The sequence below is a fragment of the Pleurodeles waltl genome, chromosome 4_1, assembly GCF_031143425.1.
Source record: "Pleurodeles waltl isolate 20211129_DDA chromosome 4_1, aPleWal1.hap1.20221129, whole genome shotgun sequence".
Lineage (NCBI taxonomy): Eukaryota > Metazoa > Chordata > Amphibia > Caudata > Salamandridae > Pleurodeles > Pleurodeles waltl.
This window is the reverse complement of record NC_090442.1, coordinates 243912601-243935663: the sequence shown is the minus strand read 5'-3', so window position 1 is coordinate 243935663 and position 23063 is coordinate 243912601. Positions and strand designations below refer to the sequence as shown.

At 42.5% G+C, this 23063-nt stretch overlaps 1 protein-coding gene across 2 annotated transcripts in view; it reads left to right on the top strand.

Moving 5' to 3' along the window:
- Window positions 1–23063, top strand: part of PPARA (peroxisome proliferator activated receptor alpha) — a 217123-nt gene that overhangs the window by 164748 nt on the left and 29312 nt on the right. For both annotated transcript variants that reach the window (XM_069228246.1, XM_069228245.1), the window contains one exon: window positions 10504–10706. In XM_069228246.1, the coding sequence (XP_069084347.1) occupies window positions 10504–10706 (203 nt within the window). The remainder of the gene's footprint in view (window positions 1–10503; window positions 10707–23063) is intronic.

The following is a 23063-nucleotide window of genomic DNA, read 5'->3' as shown; positions in this document are numbered from 1 at the left end:
GATGTTATATTGGTTTCACTGGTAATAATAAATAATTGAAATGGGTATATATTTTTTTTTGTTAAGTTGCCTAATAATTATGCACAGTAATAATCACCTGCACACACAGATATCCCCCTAACATAGCTAAAACTAAAAACAAACTAGAAACTACTTCCAAAAATATTCAGCTTTGATATTAATGAGTTTTTTGGGTTCATTGAGAACATGGTTGTTGTTCAATAAGAAAATTAATCCTCAAAAATACAACTTGCCTAATAATTCTGCACTCCCTGTATGTATATATATATATATATATATGTATGTGTTTGATGGCATGTGTAGCTGCAGATACACATGCTTTGCACATCCCGCCATCTAGTGTTGGGCTCCGAGTGTTACAAGTTGTTTTTCTTCGAAGAAGTCTTTTCGAGGCACGAGATCGAGGGACTCCTCCCCTTTCGGCTCCATTGCGCATGGGCGTCGACTCCATCTTAGATTGTTTTCTTTCCGCCATCGGGTTCGGACGTGTTCATTTTCGCTCCGTGTTTCGGTTCGGAAAGATAGTTAGAATCTCGGAAAATTTGACAGTATTGTTTGCATTCGGTATAGGGTTAGTTACAACAGATCGACACCGAATTTTGAAGAGCTCCGGTGGCCCTTCGGGGTTTTCGATCCCCCGTCGGGGCCTGGTCGGCCCGACCACGTGTCTCTTCAAGGCTAATGGAATGGACCCCATTCCGCTTCTGCCCCAAATGTCACAACAAGTATCCATATACAGATCAGCATCTGGTCTGTAACTTGTGTTTGTCTCCAGAACACAAAGAAGATACTTGTGAAGCCTGTCAAGCGTTTCGGTCGAGGAAGACATTAAGAGACCGAAGAGCGAGAAGACTGCAGATGGCGTTGGCGCCGACAGGACAAAAACGCTTGGAGGAGGAAGAAGAAACCTTCTCCATCGAGGACTTGGACTCGGACGATCCCGAACAGACGCCAAAAACCGTGAGTAAGACGTCGACACACAAAACTCACGGAAAGATCGCTAAAGCCCAGGGGACGCCACCACCAGCAGGCCATGGCTTAACCCGAAAAATAGGTGACCGATCATCGGCACAGAAAAAGGGCATGCATGTGTCGAAGACATCCGACTCCGGTCGAGATACCGGCACAGAGCAGACTCGACCCCGAGACAGCGGGTCAGAGCAAGTTCGGCACCGAGAGGGCGGCACCGAAACGAGTCGGCACAGAGAGAGCGGAACGCCGTAAATTAAAAAAGTGTCGTCGGAGCCGAAAAAGACTGCCGAAAAAGTTTCCATTCCGAAACATCCGGCCTCGGAACCGAAAACAAGTTCCTACACAGAGGAACATGGACTGTCCTCACAAATGCAAGGACACAGGTTCGGACAAGAACTAGAATCAATGGAGCCAGACTACACCCAGAGAAGGCTCCACATCCAAAAGGACACAAGGAAGATAAGTACTCTTCCCCCAATTAGGATGAAAAGAAGACTTGCCTTTCAAGAAAAAGACAAGCAGCCACAAGCAAAGGTGTCAAGACAAGTAACACCGCCACCATCTCCACCACGCTCAACGCACACATCACCGGTAGCCACTCCACCACTGATGCAGTCCCCAACTCATACTGGAATGAGTCAGGATGATCCCGACGCATGGGATCTTTATGATGCGCCAGTATCAGATAACAGCCCAGACTGTTATCCAGCGAGACCGTCTCCACCTGAGGACAGTACAGCCTACACACAGGTGGTGTCAAGAGCAGCGGCGTTTCATAATGTCACCCTGCATGCAGAGCCTATTGAGGATGACTTTTTGTTTAACACGCTATCCTCCACACATAGCCAATACCAAAGTCTCCCTATGCTACCTGGAATGCTAAAACACTCCAAACAGGTGTTTCAGGAGCCTGTAAAGGGCAGGGCCTTAACTCCAAGAGTGGAGAAGAAATACAAGCCACCGCCAACAGACCCGGTATACATCACGCAGCAATTAACACCAGACTCTGTGGTAGTAGGGGCAGCGTGCAAGAGAGCGAACTCACACACCTCAGGAGATGCACCACCTCCAGACAAGGAGAGTCGCAAGTTCGACGCTGCGGGGAAAAGGGTTGCATCACAAGCAGCCAACCAATGGCATATTGCCAATTCACAGGCGTTGCTGGCGAGATATGATAGGGCTCATTGGGATGAAATGCAACATTTCATTGAACACTTACCCAAAGAGTTCCAAAAAAGGGCACAACAGGTGGTGGAGGAAGGACAGAGTATCTCGAACAATTAGATACGCTCGGCAATGGATGCAGCAGATACAGCTGCTAGGACAGTAAATACAGCAGTAACCATAAGGAGACACGCATGGCTGCGTACATCAGGATTCAAGCCGGAAATACAACAAGCCGTGCTCAATATGCCATTTAACGGACAGCAGTTGTTTGGGCCGGAGGTGGACACTGCTATCGAAAAAACTTAAAAAGGACACTGATACGGCCAAAACCATGGGCGCACTCTACTCCCCACAGAGCAGAGGCACATTTCGTAAAACACAGTTTAGAGGGGGGTTTCGAGGACAAAGCACAGAACCCACGACCTCACAAACAAGGCCCACTTATCAAAGCCAATATCATCAGGGAAGTTTTCGAGGACAATATAGAGGGGGCCAATTCCAAAAGATTGGAGGGAAGTTCCAAAGTCCCAAAACTCCTCAAAACAAGCAGTGACTTCGAAGTCACAAATCCCCAACACATAACACCTGTGGGGGGAGACTAACCAAGTTCTACAAACATTGGGAGGAAATAACAACAGACACTTGGGTCCTAGCAATTATCCAGCATGGTTATTGCATAGAATTTCTCAAATTCCCTCCAAATGTCCCACCGAAAACACACAATATGTCAAAACAACACATGGATCTTCTAGAAATAGAGGTCCAAGCGTTGTTACAAAAATATGCAATAGAACTGGTACCAATTCATCAGAAAGAAACAGGGGTTTACTCGCTGTACTTTCTCATACCCCAAAAAGACAAAACTCTAAGACCTATATTAGATCTCAGAACATTAAATACCTACATCAAATCAGATCACTTTCACATGGTAACATTACAGGACGTAATCCCATTGCTCAAACAACAAGACTACATGACAACACTAGACCTAAAGGATGCATACTTCCATATACCGATACATCCTTCACACAGAAAGTACTTAAGGTTTGTATTCCAAGGGGTACATTACCAATTCAAAGTGTTGCCATTCGGAATAACAACTGCACCAAGAGTTTTTACAAAATGCCTGGCAGTAGTGGCTGCACATATCAGGAGGCAGCAAATACATGTGTTCCCGTACCTAGACGATTGGTTAATCAAAACCAACACGCAAAAACGGTGTTCACAACACACAAAGTACGTCATAGAAACCCTCCACAAACTAGGTTTCTCACTCAACTACACAAAGTCACACCTTCAGCCGTGTCAAACACAGCAATACTTAGGGGCGACAATCAACACAACAAAAGGGATTGCCACTCCAAGTCCACAAAGGGTACAGGCATTTCACAATGTAATACAGGCCATGTATCTAAAACAAAAGATACAAGTCAAGATGGTGATGAAACTACTAGGCATGATGTCCTCATGCATAGCCATTGTCCCAAACGCAAGGTTGCACATGCGGCCCTTACAACAGTGGCTAGCATCACAATGGTCACAGGCACAGGGTCAACTTCTAGATCTAGTGTTGATAGACCGTCAAACATACACCTCGCTTCAATCATGGAATAATATAAATTTAAACCAAGGGCGGCCTTTCCAAGACCCAGTGCCTCAATACGTAATAACAACGGATGCCTCGATGATAGGGTGGGGAGCACACCTCAATCAACACAGCATCCAAGGACAATGGGACACTCAGCAGAGACTGTTTCACATAAATCACTTAGAACTATTGGCAGTATTTCTAGCGTTAAAGGCATTTCAACCCATAATAAGCCACAAACACATTCTTGTCAAAACAGACAACATGACAACGATGTATTATCTAAACAAACAAGGAGGAACACACTCGACACAGTTGTGTCTCCTGGCACAGAGAATATGGCATTGGGCGATTCACAACCACATTCGCCTAATAGCACAGTTTATTCCAGGGATTCAGAATCAGTTAGCAGACAATCTCTCTCGGGATCACCAACAGATCCACAAATGGGAGATTCACCCCCAAATACTAAACACTTACTTTCAAAGATGGGGAACACCACAAATAGACCTATTTGCAACAAAAGAAAACGCAAAATGCCAAAATTTCGCATCCAGGTACCCACAAGATCAATCTCAGGGCAATGCGTTATGGATGAGCTAGTCAGGGATATTTGCATACGCTTTTCCCCCTCTCCCACTCCTTCCGTATCTAGTAAACAAATTGAGTCAAAACAAACAACACTACTAGACCTCTCAGTAGTGCCTCATGTCAAACTACCAAACAGACCAGATCTGTTAACTCAACACAAACAACAGATCAGACACCCAAATCCAGCATCGCTGAATCTTGCAATTTGGCTCCTGAAATCTTAGAATTCAGACATCTAGACCTTACACAGGAATGTATGGAGGTCATAAAACAAGCAAGGAAACCAACCACAAGACATTGCTATGCAAATAAGTGGAAAAGATTTGTTTACTTATTGCCATAATAATCAAATTCAGCCATTACACGCTTCTGCTAAAGACATCATAAGCTACTTACTGCATTTACAAAAGTCAAAGCTAGCTTTTTCATCCATTAAAACACATCTTACCGCTATTTCAGCTTATCTGCAAATTACGCACTCAATTTCATTATTTGGGATCCCAGTCATAAAAGCATTTATGGAGGGCCTAAAGAGAGTTATTCCACCAAGAACGCCACCAGTTCCTTCGTGGAACCTTAACATTGTCTTAACACAACTCATGTGTCCACCTTTTGAACCCATGCACTCATGTGAGATACAATATTTAACATGGAAAGTAGCGTTTCTCATTGCCATCACATCTCTAAGAAGAGTAAGTTAAATACAGGCATTTACCATACAAGAATCCTTTATTCAGATACACAAGCATAAAGTAGTTTTACGAACTAACCTAAAGTTCTTACCAAAAGTCATATCACCGTTTCACTTAAATCAAACAGTAGAACTAGCAGTGTTCTTTCCAGAACCAGATTCTGTAGCTGAAAGAGCACTACATACATTAGACATCAAAAGAGCTTTAATGTACTACATTGATAGAACAAAACAAATACGGAAAACAAAACAACTGTTCATTGCATTTCAAAAACCTCATACAGGGAATCCAATATCCAAACAAGGCATTGCCAGATGGATAGTTAAATGTATTCAAACCTGTTATCTCAAAGCAAAAAGAGAACTGCCTATAACACCAAAAGCACATTCAACTAGGAAGAAAGGTGCTACTATGGCCTTTCTAGGAAACATTCCAATGACTGAAATATGTAAGGCAGCCACATGGTCTACGCCTCATACATTCACCAAACATTACTGCGTGGATGTGTTAACAACACAACAAGCCACAGTAGGACAAGCAGTACTACGAACTTTATTTCAAGCAACTTCAACTCCTACAGGCTGAGCCACCGCTTTTGGGGAGATAACTGCTTACTAGTCTATGCAAAGCATGTGTATCTGCAGCTACACATGCCATCGAACGGAAAATGTCACTTACCCAGTGTACATCTGTTCGTGGCATGAGACGCTGCAGATTCCCATGCGCCAACCCGCCTCCCCGGGAGCCTGTAGCCGTTTCGAAGTTGATCTTGAACATTTGTAAATTTGTAAATATATCACTTTAAACCACATTATGTACATACATATTTACTCCATTGCATGGGCACTATTACTATAATACACAACTCCTACCTCACCCTCTGCGGGGAAAACAATCTAAGATGGAGTCGACGCCCATGCGCAATGGAGCCGAAAGGGGAAGAGTCCCTCGATCTCGTGACTCGAAAAGACTTCTTCGAAGAAAAACAACTTGTAACACTCCGAGCCCAACACTAGATGGCGGGATGTGCAAAGCATGTGAATCTGCAGCGTCTCATGACACGAAGAGATGTACACTGGGTAAGTGACATTTTCCACATATATATATATATATATATATATATATATATATATATATATATATGCTCTGAAAGTGCAATGCAACAGCAGCTTGTCTCTTGTGAACAATCCTCAGAGTTTGAGGGTAAGCATACAAAAGGGGAAACACCCTTAACAACCACGGCAAAACAATGAATGCGTTAACAAGAAGGCTTTACAACGAAGCAGCCTTTACCACAACTGTTTCTACAACTAAATGTTTTTTACTACGAGTATGCCTTTACCACAGATGCCTTTACAATAAATATGAGCATTTTGCAGGTACATTTTAAGTGTGTGTGTGTATATGTATGTATATATACAGTGTATATATATATATATATATATTACCTAATTGCGGTCAGGTAGTTATAGTTAGGACCTTGTTTCTGTAGAAAAAACAGATTATATATTACCTAGTTGCGATCACCAATAGATAGTTATAGTTAGAACCTAGTTTCTATAGATAAAGCTGTTTTCTTTACTTCCCTAGATCTTTGATACCGCTTGACGAATCTTCACGAAAATTTCCAACAAAATTCAACAGTCGCGTCAGCTGCTGTGTGGAAAGTTTCAGGGTGATCCGTCAAGTGGGAACTGAGAAAATTAGAGTGGGGGTCAAAAAAGGAGCATTTCCCTTGTTAATTCCCATAGGGGTTTTGAACTGTGATAGTGCCCAAACTACTGGACGAAATTACACCAAATTTGGCAGAAAAGAACCTCTTGGCCCAGCAAGAGCCCTTTTTAGGTCGAGCATAGCAGCACCCAAGCGCTGCTTTTCCGACGTGTTGGTATCTATGTGGACTTCTAACCACGCCCACTTCACGCCCATCACTATCACTCATTCGTGTGCTTGCCTTTCAAAATTCCTTTGTCATCATTGGTAAATGCTTTACATTTGTCCCTCCTTGGGGCGGTTTTGTTACCCCCTTGGACACGGACCCTCTTACATGGATAGTTGCACATTTGCCGATACTTTTGACTGCGGGCAAACTTCTTTTTCCTATTGTGTCTCTCCTTTGCACTCATACTCATGGCGGCCATTGTACTTAGAATTGGCTCGCTTATGTCAAATGTTTTACTTTTGATTTTCAATTTATGTGGCAAGAAAAGTCCAGTTAGGAATTTACAACGCTAATAGCTCTAACTCGAGCAAACACAAGATCCATTGCATTGCAAATGCTTGTTGTTATTTGGTGTAAATCTGTTCAGTAGTTTTTGAGATATTAAAGAAAATCTAAATTTGTAGATATAGGGAAGCAAAGAATTTGTGACCCCTCCCGATCTCGTGCTGAGATCTGATTGGCTGCCAACACTTCAGTGTTGGCCACCATATTGAGACTCGGCTGAAGCCGAGTCCCAGAGGAAAAAAATGTAAAAAAATAAATAAGAAAAGGGGCCAGGATAGAGTCACCCTGACCCCTTAGCTCTGACGCTGGGGTGCCAGAGGGACCCCGAGAGCAAAAAAGCACTTAAAAAAAAAAAAATTGTCTGGAGTTGCAGCGAATCTGCCAAAAATCGAAAAAAACAAGTGCTACTCCGGGGCTTGCTTTAACTGAAGCCCCCATGTGGGATGGGTCCTGGGGGCATTTATATTTTAAATGCTAGGGAGCTGCTCCGCAGCCCTGGGTACCACTACCTCCCAGAGGCACTCATTATAAATCAAATGTCTGTTTCAGACCCCGCAGCTACAGGGACCACCACCTCCCTGGGGCTAAATGCAGAGTTGGAGGGGGGCCGTGCACCCCCCCCCCCCTTGAGGAGCCATAGATGACCTTGGGGACAGCCACCCCCCCAGGGCTGGCTCCTGCTGTGTCTCCCCCGGGACTTGGCTGTTTGCTTTTGCTTGGTGGGACAGATGAAAATATTGCTTCCACATGCAGGGATCTGCTATTTAAAGCAGCTCCCTCCTTGTGGAAGCAGTCCCGCCTCCCACAGGATGTGGGGAGCCAGCTAGGACCACAACAGCCTTGAGGCTCCCCCTTGGTCTTGTCATTGTCTCTCTCTTCCATCCTACAATGGGATTGAGGAGAGAGTCATTGTAATGGTCTCTCCATGCAATGACTAATGCAATGACTCAAAAGCACAGTAGGGAGTCACCTGTGGCATAATGGTTTACGGTCAAAGACCCCACACTGAAAGTTGAGGGTTTTAGTCCAGGTGTGTCTGTGGTCATTTTCCTACTTTAATTTGTTTTCAACTTCAAAAGGTTAAGGTTCATAATGAAAGGTGATCTCACTCTTTTTAATTGACAAATACATTTTTCTTTTCAATTTGTCCAGAAATATCTCATTCTAAGTATATCATTCACCAAAGTCACAAGCCACAGCAAAGAGCTATGTCCCGGGGGTGACCACCCTGTGACATAGCAGGAGCTGGCCCCGAGGGGTGGCAGTCCCCCGGGCCATCAGTTGCTCCACCCCCCTCCAACTGTGCACACAGCCCCAGGGAGGAGGTGGTCCCTGGGGCTTGGGAATTCCAAAGGGACCCCCTTTCTTTTTTCAAATATTTGCCCTGGGGGTGGTGGTCCCCAGATCATGGGGGAAGTGTGGCCTCTCCCTCAAAATACAATGTAGCCCGGGGGTGGGGGGGAGCAGGCCCCCCCTCATCAAGTACATTTATAGCCCTGGAGATGTGATGGTCCCCAGGGCAGCGTGGGAGCATGCGCCCCGCCCTGCATACTTAATATTTGCCCCAGGGCCCACCGTATATAAAGCATAAGCTCTGGGGGTAGTGATAGTCCCTGGGGCAGTGGGAGGGGGCCAGGAGCTCCTCCCACTCTTTTACACAAAAACCCCAGAGACTGGGCTCGCCCAGGGGCATTATAGAAATGAAGCGTGGGAGCCCGTGCTTTGTTTTATTTTACGGCGGATCCACCACAACCCCATTAAAAAAAAAAAAGTTCAATGATTTTTAGCCCAGTGAGGGTCCCTTTGGGACCCCACTACCATAGCTGAGGGGTCAGGGTATTTCTACCCTGGCCCATTTTACTTTATTTTTTTACTTTTTTGGTGGACTCTGCTTCAGCCGAGTCCTAAGATGGATAACAACACTTCAACGACTTCTGTTGTTGAAGTGTTATCAGCCAATTAGATCTCTGCATGAGTTCAGAAGGGGTCGTAAATCCTTCGCGTCCCTAGATAGATATACAAATTTGGATTTTCTTTAATTTCCCTAAAACTACTGAATGGAATTACACCATAACAAAAAAGCACTCTTTCCGGACAAGGACTTACCTTCCTGCCAAATTAGGTGTTATTTCGTCAAGTAGTTTTTGCGCTATCGCTGTTCAAAATCCCTATGGAAAAATGAATGAGGAAAGCATGTTATGGCCCTCCCTCTCCCCGCCCCCTCTTTTTCTCGGCAAAAGAGATCTCTTTTGATTTATTGTAATTACATGAACATGAATGTGTGGTATGTATGGTGGACCAAACCCTGCCTGGCTGTCCATCAAGGTTTTCTATTGGTGGTTTATTTTATTTTGGAGTATTAAATTATAATTGGTTTTCCACATGGAGGTATATTTATACTTCATTAGGAGCAGCTTACCTAGCCTTACTGGATTTCTAGCAGCATGTTCTGCTGGTCTGTACAGCTATCTGTCACTTTAAGGATTTGCTATTCTAAATCAGATGACTAGATTTTGTCTATATTCTGTATAGGCCTTTTTAATGTTTATGCGTTAAGGCGATTTCGATTTCTTTTTTAAAATGTTCTCATTGAGGTAGCTTATAGGATAAATACAAAAGTTACTCATTGTTTTGAATGTTACAGCCTTACGTAGACACCTAGACATGAACGGCCATTGTGAGTGGCCCTAAAATCTTTTATTTCTGGTGTCCAAAGTTACTATTTCTAGGGGTCCTGGTAATTCCAATTGTGTGGAAATTAAGGAGATGGCGTGTTTTTGAGGAATAACATACAGGAATGAGTTCCCTGCCTAGTCCTGCATGCTTTCACCCAGATGTTGGGGCTGTATGCAGCCTGAAATATCCTTATAAGTAATCAAAACGTAAAAATCTGATTCATTAGACATTAAAGGCCACTTGTAATGAGTCTTAACGTCCCTTTGCCCACCCTTCATCTGTGTTCTCTCTCTGTGTCTTTCGCTTTGGCATTGATGAACTGAAATAGAAAGAAGAAACTGGAGTCTGGGGAAGTGAGCAGGCATGTTTGGTGCAGGGCATGGGCACCTGAAAGACTGAGCTTGAGTGATGTCCAATGAATAAGGTGAATAGGGTTTGTATTAGTAGGACTACAAGTCACTATGCTGTTTAGCCTGAATGTTTTCACAATTGATGTGTAGCCATTTACTGTATACTGTATATGATTTGTATTCATGGTTATATTTCTGACACATTCTTTCTACCCCTAGCAATCCGTTTTGGACGAATGCCGAGGTCTGAGAAAGAAAAACTTACAGCAGAAGTTCTAACCTGTGAGCATGATCTGGATGATATGCAAATGGCAGATCTGAAAGCCCTTGCCAAGCTTATTTATGAAGCCTATCTGAAAACTTTTAATATGAACAAATTAAAAGCTCGAGCCATTCTCACTGGGAAAACCAATAACAATCCAGTAGGTACTTGTTTTAGCTGGGTTTGTAGCAAGCAAATGCAAGATAAAATGCATGTTAAATACAGCTAATCATCAAATGCACCAGGTCTATGCATGACAGCTTATGAGTGCCATGCACATTATTGTATGTTGACTCAGGATTTCCACATTATTGGCAGCCAATGCCCCTGGAAAAAACGTTTTTTTTCTGTTTTTTTTTTATCCATTTAGGAGCTACTCATTGATGCCATATGAACTCCTTGCACAATTGCTTGTCTGCAAAGTATTTTTTTATTTGGCCTAGTCACAAATTCGGTAAAACAACAATAACACCCTTATATCAGCATTTTATCTGAATGTTTATATTTTGTGGCTACTCAGCATGATGCATAGTTAGATAATTACTTGTTACAAGTGTTAATGTAAGTAGCATCTTCAAGCACAACCTGAGATCCTGTAACATCCTTTCGTTTTTAGCTGTATGTTATTGAAAGAACCATACAAAATAACTTACATTGGGCTAAGAGCCAGCTCAATGCTTACCATTGGTTGGCTTTCTCGTCACTCCCATTTGTATGCTACTTATTCAGTTGCTTTCCTTCCTCTCTTTTGTTTGCCACACCCGTAGAGCATAGCTTCTTTACATTCCTTTTGACTGGATGACTTGTATCCTTCCACTTGCCTACCAGACAATGCAAGCTGTCTGGAATCAGTGGTGTCTGAGCCACAACACATTGTGGACTTGGCTGCATCAAGACCATCCTGTATGGCTTGAGTTACACAGACCAAAGGTCTTCTGAGGTACATAGGAGGATTTGAGCCACTGAAATCCAAAGAGAGTGGAATAGCGTTCCAGGAGGCAGTTGGCATTCACAGATCTCAGGGGAAAGCTGGTGGAAGGCAATACCCTCTTTCCAGGGGTTTCCACACATTTGGACTCCCCAGGGGAGTAGTTGAAAAGATATATGGGTTTGTCTATTTGTTTTGAGGACACTAGCACCACTAAGCTTTGGTGGCGGCGTAGTATTCTGAGACAAAAAAGCAGGGTCGCTCGAGGTATGGTGGTTGCATCTCACAAATTGGTGATTGACTGGAAGGGTACTTCATGATTTGGCCCAGGCCCCAAGGAGGGTATCTGTAAGTGGCTCATTAAAGGGCAAGAGGAGCTCAGTACATGATTGCTCTAGCTGGAGTTCTTCTGTCAAGACATTAGTTTTGACCTCCAAAGAGGGGAGATCAAGGTCACAAACTTTAGCAGTCCTATGCATGATCATTAAGTAAGAAGCACTCTCCTCTGTGAAAGGACCAGGGGGTGAGAGAAGGCCTGTCTAGGAGGAAATCTTAAGACCACTGACTTCTTGAAGGTTTTCATACCAATTTCCTTTACGGTATGGTTTCCCAATTTCATCACCCGCATCGTAATTGCTGTCCGAATCCATACAAAATAAGGAATGCAACATATGTGTCCTTCCTTGTGGAGGAGGTAAGTCAAATGAGGGAGGTAATGCTCTGCTGAAAGTGTGTCCTCGGACATGGTCATAATGGTGTTGACTCAGAGTGGGAAAGCACAATGAGCAGCATGTCATCTGGCATCTGTGGAGTAGGCATCAGCATCAAGGCCCCGTGAACTGGTGTGGAGTGTGGCGCCAGAGGCAGAGTCGGAGCACAAACCATCAAAGGCGCAGTGGTGGGTTTGGAGGGTCCAGCTAGTGCTAAGGGTGAACCCACTGCCCTAATCCCAGATGGGGGATCTCTTGGCTCCTTTTGGCAGTTGACACGCCAAGGGGGTCGGTATGGATCCAAAGAGTCAGAGCATGGCTTTGAGGAACTCTTTGATCTGCCGTGATGTCGCAGATGTCCCCAGAAACTTTGGTTGTCCTGGAAGAAGTTGTGGGATGTGCTCCGAAGTTGACCAACTTCGGGAGCAAGATCAAGAAGCACAGAAACTCCTTTATGCCTTCAAAAGAGAATGTGAGTGGCGGGAAGGGGCTGAGTCCTGCTTGTATTTCTTATGTTTCTTTCTGACTTACCTAAGACTTGGAGCGTGATGACAACCAACCTCAGGATTGACTTCTGGACCAGGAGCAGGACTGGAACCAACCATTCTACTTGGACTGGTATTGTTGCGGAGCCTTCCGGTGCTTAGAATTACATATCATGGCCTCGTGCTCCCGCATGGCCTTCGTATTCATCGAAGCTTAGTCACTGCAAGCTTTAAGTTGTGCCTGAAACTCAGGGACCACAGGCAAAGCTGATGAGGACCTCCTCACGGATATTTGTTTGCAATAATCCTTACAGGACTTGAAACATCTCATCTTGGGAGGTGACAATTCCCTTGCACAATGCAATTTTTTACGAAAAAAAACCTGACTCACAGAGACGAGAATTAGCGCTGGATCCACTTCTTCATGGTGCAGAAAGAAAGGAACTGACATCAGCACACTGGAGTGGCGCCTACATGTACCCCACACATAATTTCTAGAATGAACAGCATCCTTGTGGTGCTGCACAGCACCACCTACCAGCGCTCAGAGGTACTGCTTTAAGGTTTACAAATCTGTCCGACTCCTGGGTAATATTTAAACGGTGAGGAATCTCCAGTTAAGTCATTTGAAACTAGTATTAATCCTTTTCGCTTCATTCTCTCTCAAGGTGATCTATATGAGAGTCTAGCATCATGTACTGTCCAGGGTTGACAGGATGCCAACTAACACAAGTGCATCTTGCATGAATGTGTCACTGGAGGAGCCGACATTTGTAGGAGCCTCTGCCCTCTCCCCACCTCCTGTAGCTTGTCGAATCTGTTGCGGACTGTCTAACTTTGCTGCATTTCTTTATGGTGGGTCTCTTTTTGCTTTGTTCAAGATCACACAATGTGCATGAATTGTGGTGCTGCAGGAACCACCTATGTCAACATTAAATATCGAAATTTGGAGGTATATCTAAGATAATGGTGTTAAATGCTAATACCTTCTGTTGCCTTCTCCTGGTTGCAGAGAGCTAATCACAAATGCTCTGCTGTAGTAGATTCTGCGGATCTAGGGCTCTCTGTTACAGTCCAGTAACTCCCTGTTTCCTGATGCTCTGAGCATCTTTATTTCTGTCAGTGCAGTAGAGGTGTAGCGTAAAGTAAACCCTTTTATATTTGCCCCTCCCTTGCAGCATAGTTTCTTTACTTTCCTTTTGGTTAGATGACTAGTGTTCTTTCAGTACTCACATTCAGGGAACTGTTTTTTTTTTCTTTTGTTTTTGTGCTCAATGGAAGGGAATTAGTGTTTTTTTTTTAATCTATTTGCCTTGTTCTACTCAGACTCTGCGTTGGCACTGTTCATATTGCTCATTTGTCCCCTAATGCCCCTCTGTTGCTTGCCCTATTGCTTTTGGTTATTAAGACCTTTCACATTCAGCAAAATTAATTTTAGCTCATCTGCCATTATTCTTTATTCAGTTGTATACTGCTTATGGTCCTTCCACCCTTCTTCTTTCACCTGCACCTCTTCCCTTCAACATCTCCCAACTCCCTTCTCTGCTCCTTAAAGAACAGTGAGCATTTGCACCTATGCCCCAGGAAAACTCACTCCATATACAAGGAGGTGCAGAGTTATTGCACCAATTGTGGCCTCCCAGTCCCACAAACCCTTCAACAAGACAAATACATTTCTTCCATCCACTTTTTTTAAGAGTGGTAGTTTTATAAGTGTTCAAATGCCAGCATGGTCTTTCTTCTTTCCTTTGTTATGAAATTCATCAAGATGTCTGTGATACTTTACTTCACTAAATAGGTAAATGTTTCCTTGCACCAGTACTTTAAGTCTGTTTGAACAAGGATTGCTTGCACCCCAGTTACTTCGAATTTCAGTTGCTTCATTTCCCTTCTGCGATGTATGTCTCGAATGCTATGCCTGAGTAAATTCATGAATCAAATTCATTATCTATTCTAAAAACATTTTCATGAATTGCTCTGGACAGTATTTTTCTTTAGTTCTGTTGCTGGGAAACTTAAAATAAAAAATACACAACTGCTCTCTGCAAGGCAAATACAGCTTTTTACGTTTGCGATAGGTAGAGTACCTATCTCCATATAGGTAAATAGCTGGTCTCAATATGCTGTTTCACAGGCAGCCACTTATATAGCAACTAGAACAATGCTTGTTACAAGAGGTCAAATAATAAGTTACTGCGCAGTTAACATGTTTGTTGCAAACCATCCCATCACTGGTGTCCCTAAACCTTTAACGTATTTCTTATACATTCTTAATTGCAGTTTTAACAATGCTTAACAAACTAATTATTCACCATTATTGAATGCATGTGTATTTGCGTGCATGTTTTATCAGTCTGCTCCCAAGACCTCCTATCAGATTTTGTGTACCCATGGCTAATTCAATCTCCTCCTCATGTTTTTAATATACTGGAAAACCGAATATGTGTCTGTGTGCTTAAGGCTATAAATACCTTCCAACTTGCAAACACGGGTTTTCCTTTAACTAAGAGCTTACTGGTCAAGCATTCTATTTTCAAGTGAAATCTTCACCTCTATGGCATCAGCACGAATTTTAGGCCTACACTGCTCTTTCACCACATATGATTTTGCATAATTTTCTACCGATGTCTTCTGTAACATAATTTCTTCACACTGCATTTCCTCTCCAACAATTCTATAGTCCCCAAACTTGACTAATATTGTTCTCCACAGAGAGACAGTTTTAGGGCCTGTAAAAAGGGCTCTCTGAGCATGCTGAACTGTATGTAATATTATCTTGACACCCTTTTCTCACATGTTCCTTATCTTTTCAAACATTTTGGCACTGAAGTCTCTCTTTATATACTGGAATCCTGACAAATCGTAAATTAGTTCTTCTCATGTGGGTTATTACACTCCTGCTGCAAACTTTTGGGTTAGTGTAATTCTTGAGAAACAGTTGCTGCTTTGTTGAGGCTAAACTAATGGCCATTTTCTTTCTTGGACATTCTGCTCAAGTTCAGAGACTTGGGTTCTAACACTGTCTAATTTAGTATCTAGGTCTTGAATTTGGAGTCGGATGTTACTGACAGTCTCAGTCTGGTTCCTTTTGACAGTTTATATTTCAGAGAGTATGTTGTTTAGTAGTAAGATTACCATAGAGTCCATTTGCCTATCTTCGTCATTCCTTTCTAGGGGGCGTTTTGAGTTGCTGTCAAGTGCATAATGTTGTCCTCTTTTACAGCAGTCTGACTGTACTTGCATGTTGGTTGCAGTTGTCTGATTTATAGACTATTGCCTCTCAGATATTCCTTGTGCTTCAGCGTCATTCAGGTCTGATCTCTGCTATTTAGTCTCTAGAATGTACCCCTGCATCAAATAAAGTACTGTAGCTCTTTCTCCTGATACATTAGCTTTCCCTGAGAGAATCGCATTTAGATTGATGTCTGGCATACTAGGTTTATTTCTGGGTAATTTTTTCCGTGGCATATTTTTAGGTGTGTATGTAGGCTGTGCTCCCAAAGGGAGACTATATTCCCTATGAGTCGCTGCTGCAACTCCTTTAGCTGTAGGGTCCCTCACTGATTATTGTTTGTCTGCAAGTCTTTCAAATGAGCGTTGTGCTTTAGTAGATTTTAATGGCTTCAGAGGAGCTCTGTCTGGATTAATCCATTATTTTCTATGTTAACTTGTTTTTGTCGCCCTCTTTCCCCAAGTGTTAAATTCTTTTCAGCTGAACTTCCAGTATCAACATGGTTGGCACTCTGCTGAGACTGGGATGTAGTCAATAACTCATTCTCCTCTTGATCTTTGTCTGCATGGTATTGGATCATGAGTGTTTTTTTCGCCTACTTATTGCATGTGTGGCCTTCAACATCATTTCCTGCTTCCCCCCCTGCGCATTTTGGAATGCAGAATGCAGTCCCTTCTTTAAGGCTGGGGTGTGTGATTTGCATGGAGTTTGCCCTGTAGATAGCCGTCTCTTGAACAGTGACAGGTTCTTAGGGTGCAGATGATTCATGCTTGTGTTTTATTATTTTTTACTCTTAGTTATTAGTTGTGGCACTCAAGCGTTGTCACACATTGTCACTATAGTGGTTCATAATGAACACAGGATAGTTTGGGTGCATGTACACTGTGCTTTATTACTTGTTTGAGCATTCATAGAATTACTATTTAAGTATAGTTGTCTAAATAATATTTGAACGCACTGCTGTGTTCAGTTCTACAGATCACACCTACAGCGCGGTGCATAAGTCTATTTTTATTTTTATTTTTTTTAGTAAATGCTTTGGTATTAACAGGTCATCCCGGTTTGCCTTTTAGTCTCACCAACCTTTACACCTGGTGTCACTAGCTACAAATGAGAATGTTTGGGTGAGAGTGGATGGGATAGGTGAGAGTGTACATAAAGTGAGTATGAATTGTGAAGATGGTGGTGAAGCGGTGTGACAGATTGTAGGTACATTAGTGGGAGTGAGTAGTTAACTGTGTAAAGGAGATCTGATCAGTAAGTTAGTCTTTCCAGTGTTTGAACTGATATACCAATCTATAGTTTTTGTGAAATATAAAATAAATATTGTCTTTATTTGGTATATTTTCATTGCCACTGATTTGAGATTGGATATTGAAGTCACAAATGTTGGCATGGAAACAGTTTACTATATTTAACCATGCAATCCTAAGGAAAACATAGACATTAAATCAGAACCCTCATTGAATCTCTGCACTTTAAATTTGGTTAGAACTGTACTTTTACCCTACAAACGCATATGGTTGTAGAAGTGTTGTGGAACCACATTCTTCTTTATACGTGAGGCTCATGGTTGGTAAATGGTTCCAAGCAGGAGTCTATTTACATTGAGTTAGTTGGACACTTTGTCCATTCATATGCAAATTAACCATGAGTGCAAGACCTATACCTTTCGGACATCCCTAATTGAATACATGTTCAGCGTCTCAAGCAATGTTCCTTTTATGGTTCTTATTCCAGGTCTCATTTATCTGCTACCTTTTACTTTTTCAATTTGGTTACCTGTGCAAAAAAGTATCTTTGAAGCCCAAATTTACAACAGTGGTTTTTTGGGGTTGTGTCTGAGCAAAGTAACCCAAGTAATTCCCAGCTGTCATGCTATTTATGTGAATCCCATTAAAACAAATCTGTTAAGCATCCTTCTGTTTCCTGAAAAGTCCAAAACAACCACAAGCTCAATTGTGAGGTACTCTCACTTACCAGCTTAGGAATATCCTCATCCGTATTACCCCACTGTTGAAAGGTCTTGTCAATTTTGTTTTCCCCTATGTACAACCTCAGGCCTTGAAAAATCATAAAAATGTTACTAGACCTGCAGGTCGAGTAGCTTGAATAATCTACTCGACCTAACTTAACCGGAAATGGGTCTCAAATTGTGTGATACCAGGCAAATATTGTATTTTACAGTCGCCTTTTCCTCATTCTCGCATGAGTGCACATTCAAATATGTGAGTTCAGCATTTCTGCTGTTAAAAATAAAATCCTCTTTTGTTTGATTAAATACACAAAACGTTTGCTCGATGTTTAATAAATCTAGCCCACATATAGGGTACACATGATCCGTGCATGACTTGCCTCTTACTTTACTAATAGCTTTGCCATCAGGTCAGGAGTGTTTCTCAGTTTATGTTTAAACACTCACTTTAAATAAATATATTACTAAAGCATGATGTGGGAGCGCACTGTCATTTACAGACAGTAAGGGCCACATGTACTGAAGCATTTTCCCATAGACACAGAATGAGTAAAACCCTTTGATACATCTTGCCCTAAATTTCCAAGAAATGTAAAAATAATTCCCACTAACTTGCATCTTTAATGATAAAACCATATAGTGTATTAACAATCTGTGAAAATTGGGTGTCAGAAAACATTTATCATGTACACATCACTAAATAAAGTGTTCTGACGTTTTTTTAATCCTCTCAAAATATTTTTTTCATCCTATTAAAATATTTTTTCATCACCCAGAAGTACAAAAGATGGTCTTTCACAGCCACTGAAATATCTTTTGAAATGTTTGTAAAGTTGACTTAATTATGTAAATGTTATGTGTTAGTTAAAACCTGATACCAAAGCCTTTAATTTCACATAGGTTAGACAGTACATCTTAAAAAATCCTTGAACTCTGCAGGCACAAGGAAAAGTATTTGCATTGCAAGAAGACAGACTGATTTTTGACCTCTATCTCAGAACACAGACCAAATGTGACAAGAATAAGATTTAAAGGCATCTTAATTACTAGTTCAGTTTCTGACTGAACAGAACGCCTGTTCTTTGTCCACTGGCCAGAAGGGTCGAGTGGAATCTAAAAATAGCTCGACCTCAAAGTAAAACTCGCCATAGCGAGTGGTCTGGTTGAGTAGCCTTAACCTATGATAAATCCCTTAAGTGAAGTCTTTTTACATTTAACATCAAGCAGGCTGCGTTTGTCCTTTTTAAGACATCATCAAAACCTTATTGAGTCAAGAAATTTTAGCTCTGTATCTAAACACCCTTGGTCTACTAAGCTTCTTAAGCAAGATGTCTCCTGAACCCATGAACTGTAAGACTAGGGCATGAAGGAAGAAAGGAGTCTTTACTTTGATGGTCTGCATATTACATTTTAGGTAAGTACCTTGATTCCTCTAGATCAGTCTCCAGAGTTTGAGATAGAGACTCGGGGATAATGCGTGGACTGCATGTGAGTATCTGGTTAGTTGGTATGTTTTGCACTGAGTCACCTTTTGCATCGGACAATCAGTAGTAGAAGCAGCAGCATCTCGGGAACAGTTCTGGTTGTAGAAGAAAAAGCAATGTCTTAGGTGAAATGTGCTCCAACGCATTTGAGCAGTGAAGTATTTTGACCAGTTTTAGTTCCTGGGGCATCTCTTCTTTTAAGATACACCGTTTGTGCGCTTCGGGATCCTGCCCGCAATCTGGAAATAATGGCTTATGAATGTACATACAGATGCATCTGAGATTTGTTTCCCAGATTCACAAATTCCTGGAAGGCCTGTTCTGTTGAGGGACTGTTATTTAGGCATAGTATTCTACATGAAAGACCACAACTGGCCCTTCTCCTAATGCACAAGTATCTGGCAATCTCCTTCCAGGAGGAGAGCCTCCCTCATATCATCATGCAGATGCACAAGAAAGAACACAAACATTTGCCATATTATTCGGCCCATTGTGGCAAGAAGTGAATGTGTTGTAAACAAAGATCTTCTGACTTAATTCCTGTTCTGGAGTGACTTTGAGAGTAATCTTTGCTATTGTCTACTGCAGTCTCCAAAAAGTTAAGACATTTAAGAAAAAGCACTGTTGGCTATCTGTAGCAGAGATTTCTTTGATGTGCCTTCAATGGCCATCATGGGTTGTAGATTGAGTGACACTTGTATAGCACCGCAGCCTATAGCCCCGACGCCAGTGTCTCCGCCCACTATCATTGCCTAGGCAATAGAGCCGATCCCAGAGCTGCTTCCAAGGCCATCTTCTCTTATTGCATGACAGCCTCTGTGACATTGGCTGTGCCAACTTTGATGCCTGTTGATAAACCTTCGACTGCCCAAAAGATTAGAGACACTGCAAAGTTCAAGACACTGCCGTACCTTCAAGAGAAGGAATTTCCAAAGATGCATGCAGTGACAAAATAGTCTATCATCTCCACACATAAGGCAAGGGACAGATTCCTACCCTACACAAATACCTTTACATCCAGAAAACAGTGAAAGTAAGGGGAATACATTCTCCCTTTCCTGAACACTAACACTAGACTTTGATGGTTTTGCAAAAGGCTCTTCACATTCCAAAAGGGGCCAGCCTCAGAAACAAATGGAGTTCTCTGCACATTTTGAAAAAGGCTGCGGAAACACTTAGCATTGAAATGTATTCAGATGAGCCAAAGATCACCCTTTTCATGGAGATACTTTCCCCGCAAGTAGACAGCTGTGTGCATTCTGGCTTTAATGAGACTCCTGTTGATTATGAAACCCAAGCCTGGGCCACAGCTCAGCATGCTATTGTTGTCTGCCTTGCTGCACCTCGGACAGATGAACGCCCACAGATTAATCTTATTTGAATTTGCACCCTTCACTTGAGAGCCTAGTTGTACAGGCACCTTCAGCCAAGCTAAAAGAGAGCTCTATCTCCGGATAGGGAGTTTTAGAGCCTGGACATCCTCTGCAAGAAGCCTTTAGCATAGGACGTTTTAGAACTCAAATCCTCTAATACCCTCGGCTTGCATTCTGGCAAGTTCTTCCCATGCAGTATAGGAGATGCCTATTCTGGCTGTGGCCAATGCGTATGATGCTTATATTTGCATCAAACATATGCAATGACAGAATTGATGCGGAAACCAATCCAGGCAAATTGAATTTGACCTAGTGGTTCAGGGCAAAATCTGCAGTTTTCCTGCGCCACCACCCATCTGTGAGAAATCTGGTTTTAGGAATCGTTCAGTAGCAGTTCCCAGTTGCATTTGATGGGCAGTGCCTTTTTGATGATAAAGCCAATTCCTTGTTTGAAAGAGTCAAACAAAATAAAGCTAACATTAGGGCTCCAGTCATCCCTTTAGCAGCTACACGTTTCCTTATACAGTACAGGAAGAGCTGGGATGCAACTACTAATTTGGCCAGCAATGATGAAGTCTCAGCTACAACAAATATAGGATACTACCATGAAGACAAACACATCCACTGCCACATTTAGAATGCATACACATTTACTTCACTCACATTTACCACAACAGCAGACACCACATTACCACATTACCAGCATCCTACCACAATGTCGCCATGCACACTGAGCCCTTAGAGGATGATTTTCTTTTTAACACATTATTCTCCACACACACTACCTACCAGTCCCTTCCCATGCTTCCAGGCATGTTAAAGCATGCACACCAGATATTTCAAGAGCCAGTCAAAGCAAGGATCATTACTCCCAGAGTGGAGAAAAAATATAAACCACTTCCCTCTTATCCGGCATTCATTACACAACAACTGCCTCCTGATTCTGTAGTTGTAAGCGCGGCCAGAAAGAGACCCAACTCCCAGTCATCTGGGGATGCACCACCACCAGACAAGGAGAGCAGAAAATTTGATGCTGCCGGCAAAAGGGTAGCATCGCAGGCAGCCAACCAATGGAGAATAGCCAACTCCCAAGCACTATTGGCTAGAGATGTTAGGGCCCATTGGGACGAGATGAAAGATATCATACAACATCTCCCCAAAGACCAACAAAAAAGGGCACAACAAATAGTCAAGGAAGGGCAGGCTATTACCAATAACCAAAGTAGATCAGCCCTAGACTCTGCAGACACAGCAGCTAGAACAATCAATACTGCTGTTACTATACGGAGACACGCATGGCTTAGGTCTTCAGGGTTTAAGCCTGAAATTCAACAGGCAGTCCTTAATATGCCGTTTAATCAAAAACAGCTTTTTGGCCCTGAAGTAGAAACGGCTATTGAGAAAATAAAAAAAAAAGACTCAGACACCGCTAAAGCCATGGGTGCCTTGTATACAAGACAACATAGGGGATCCTTCCGGAAACCTCAATACAGAGGTGGTTTTACAGCACAAACACCTGAGGCATCCACCTCACAATCAAAGTCAACCTACCAACCTCAATACCAACAAGGTGGGTTTAAAGGTAATTGCAGAGGCCAATTCCCCAGAGGCAGGGGAAAATTTCAATCAACAAAACAAGCCTGACAGCTGTCAAAACAGTGACTTATTCCATCTCTTCCAAACTCACACCTCACCTGTGGGTGGGGGGGAATACTGCAAAGGTTCCACAACAATTGGCTACCCATTACAACAGACAACTGGGTATTCTCTATTATCCGCAATGGTTATTGCATAGAATTGGCACAAATTCCCCCAAATATACCTCCAAAACCACACAATCTCTCCTCCCAACATATCTCAATGTTGCAAGAAGAAGTAAAATCGCTATTACTCAAACAAGCGATAGAGCTTGTACCACAAGATCAGATAGGAACAGGGGTTTACTCACTGTACTTCCTTATTCCCAAAAAAGATGGTACCTTAAGACCAATCTTAGATCTCAGAACTGTCAATCTTTACATCCTGTCAGAACACTTTCACATGGTAACACTACAGGAGGTGGTCCCACTGCTACAGCAGAAAGATTTGATGGCAATATTAGACCTCAAGGATGCATATTTTCACATACCCATCCATCCAGCGCACAGAAAATCTCAGGTTTGTAATTCAGGGAAAACATTACCAGTTCAAGGTGTTACCCTTCGGGATAACAACAGCTCCCAGAGTATTTACAAAATGCTTGGCAGTAGTAGCTGCCTACCTAAGAAGACAACACATTCATGTTTTCCCATATCTCAACGATTGGCTAATAAAATCCAACAGTCATACAC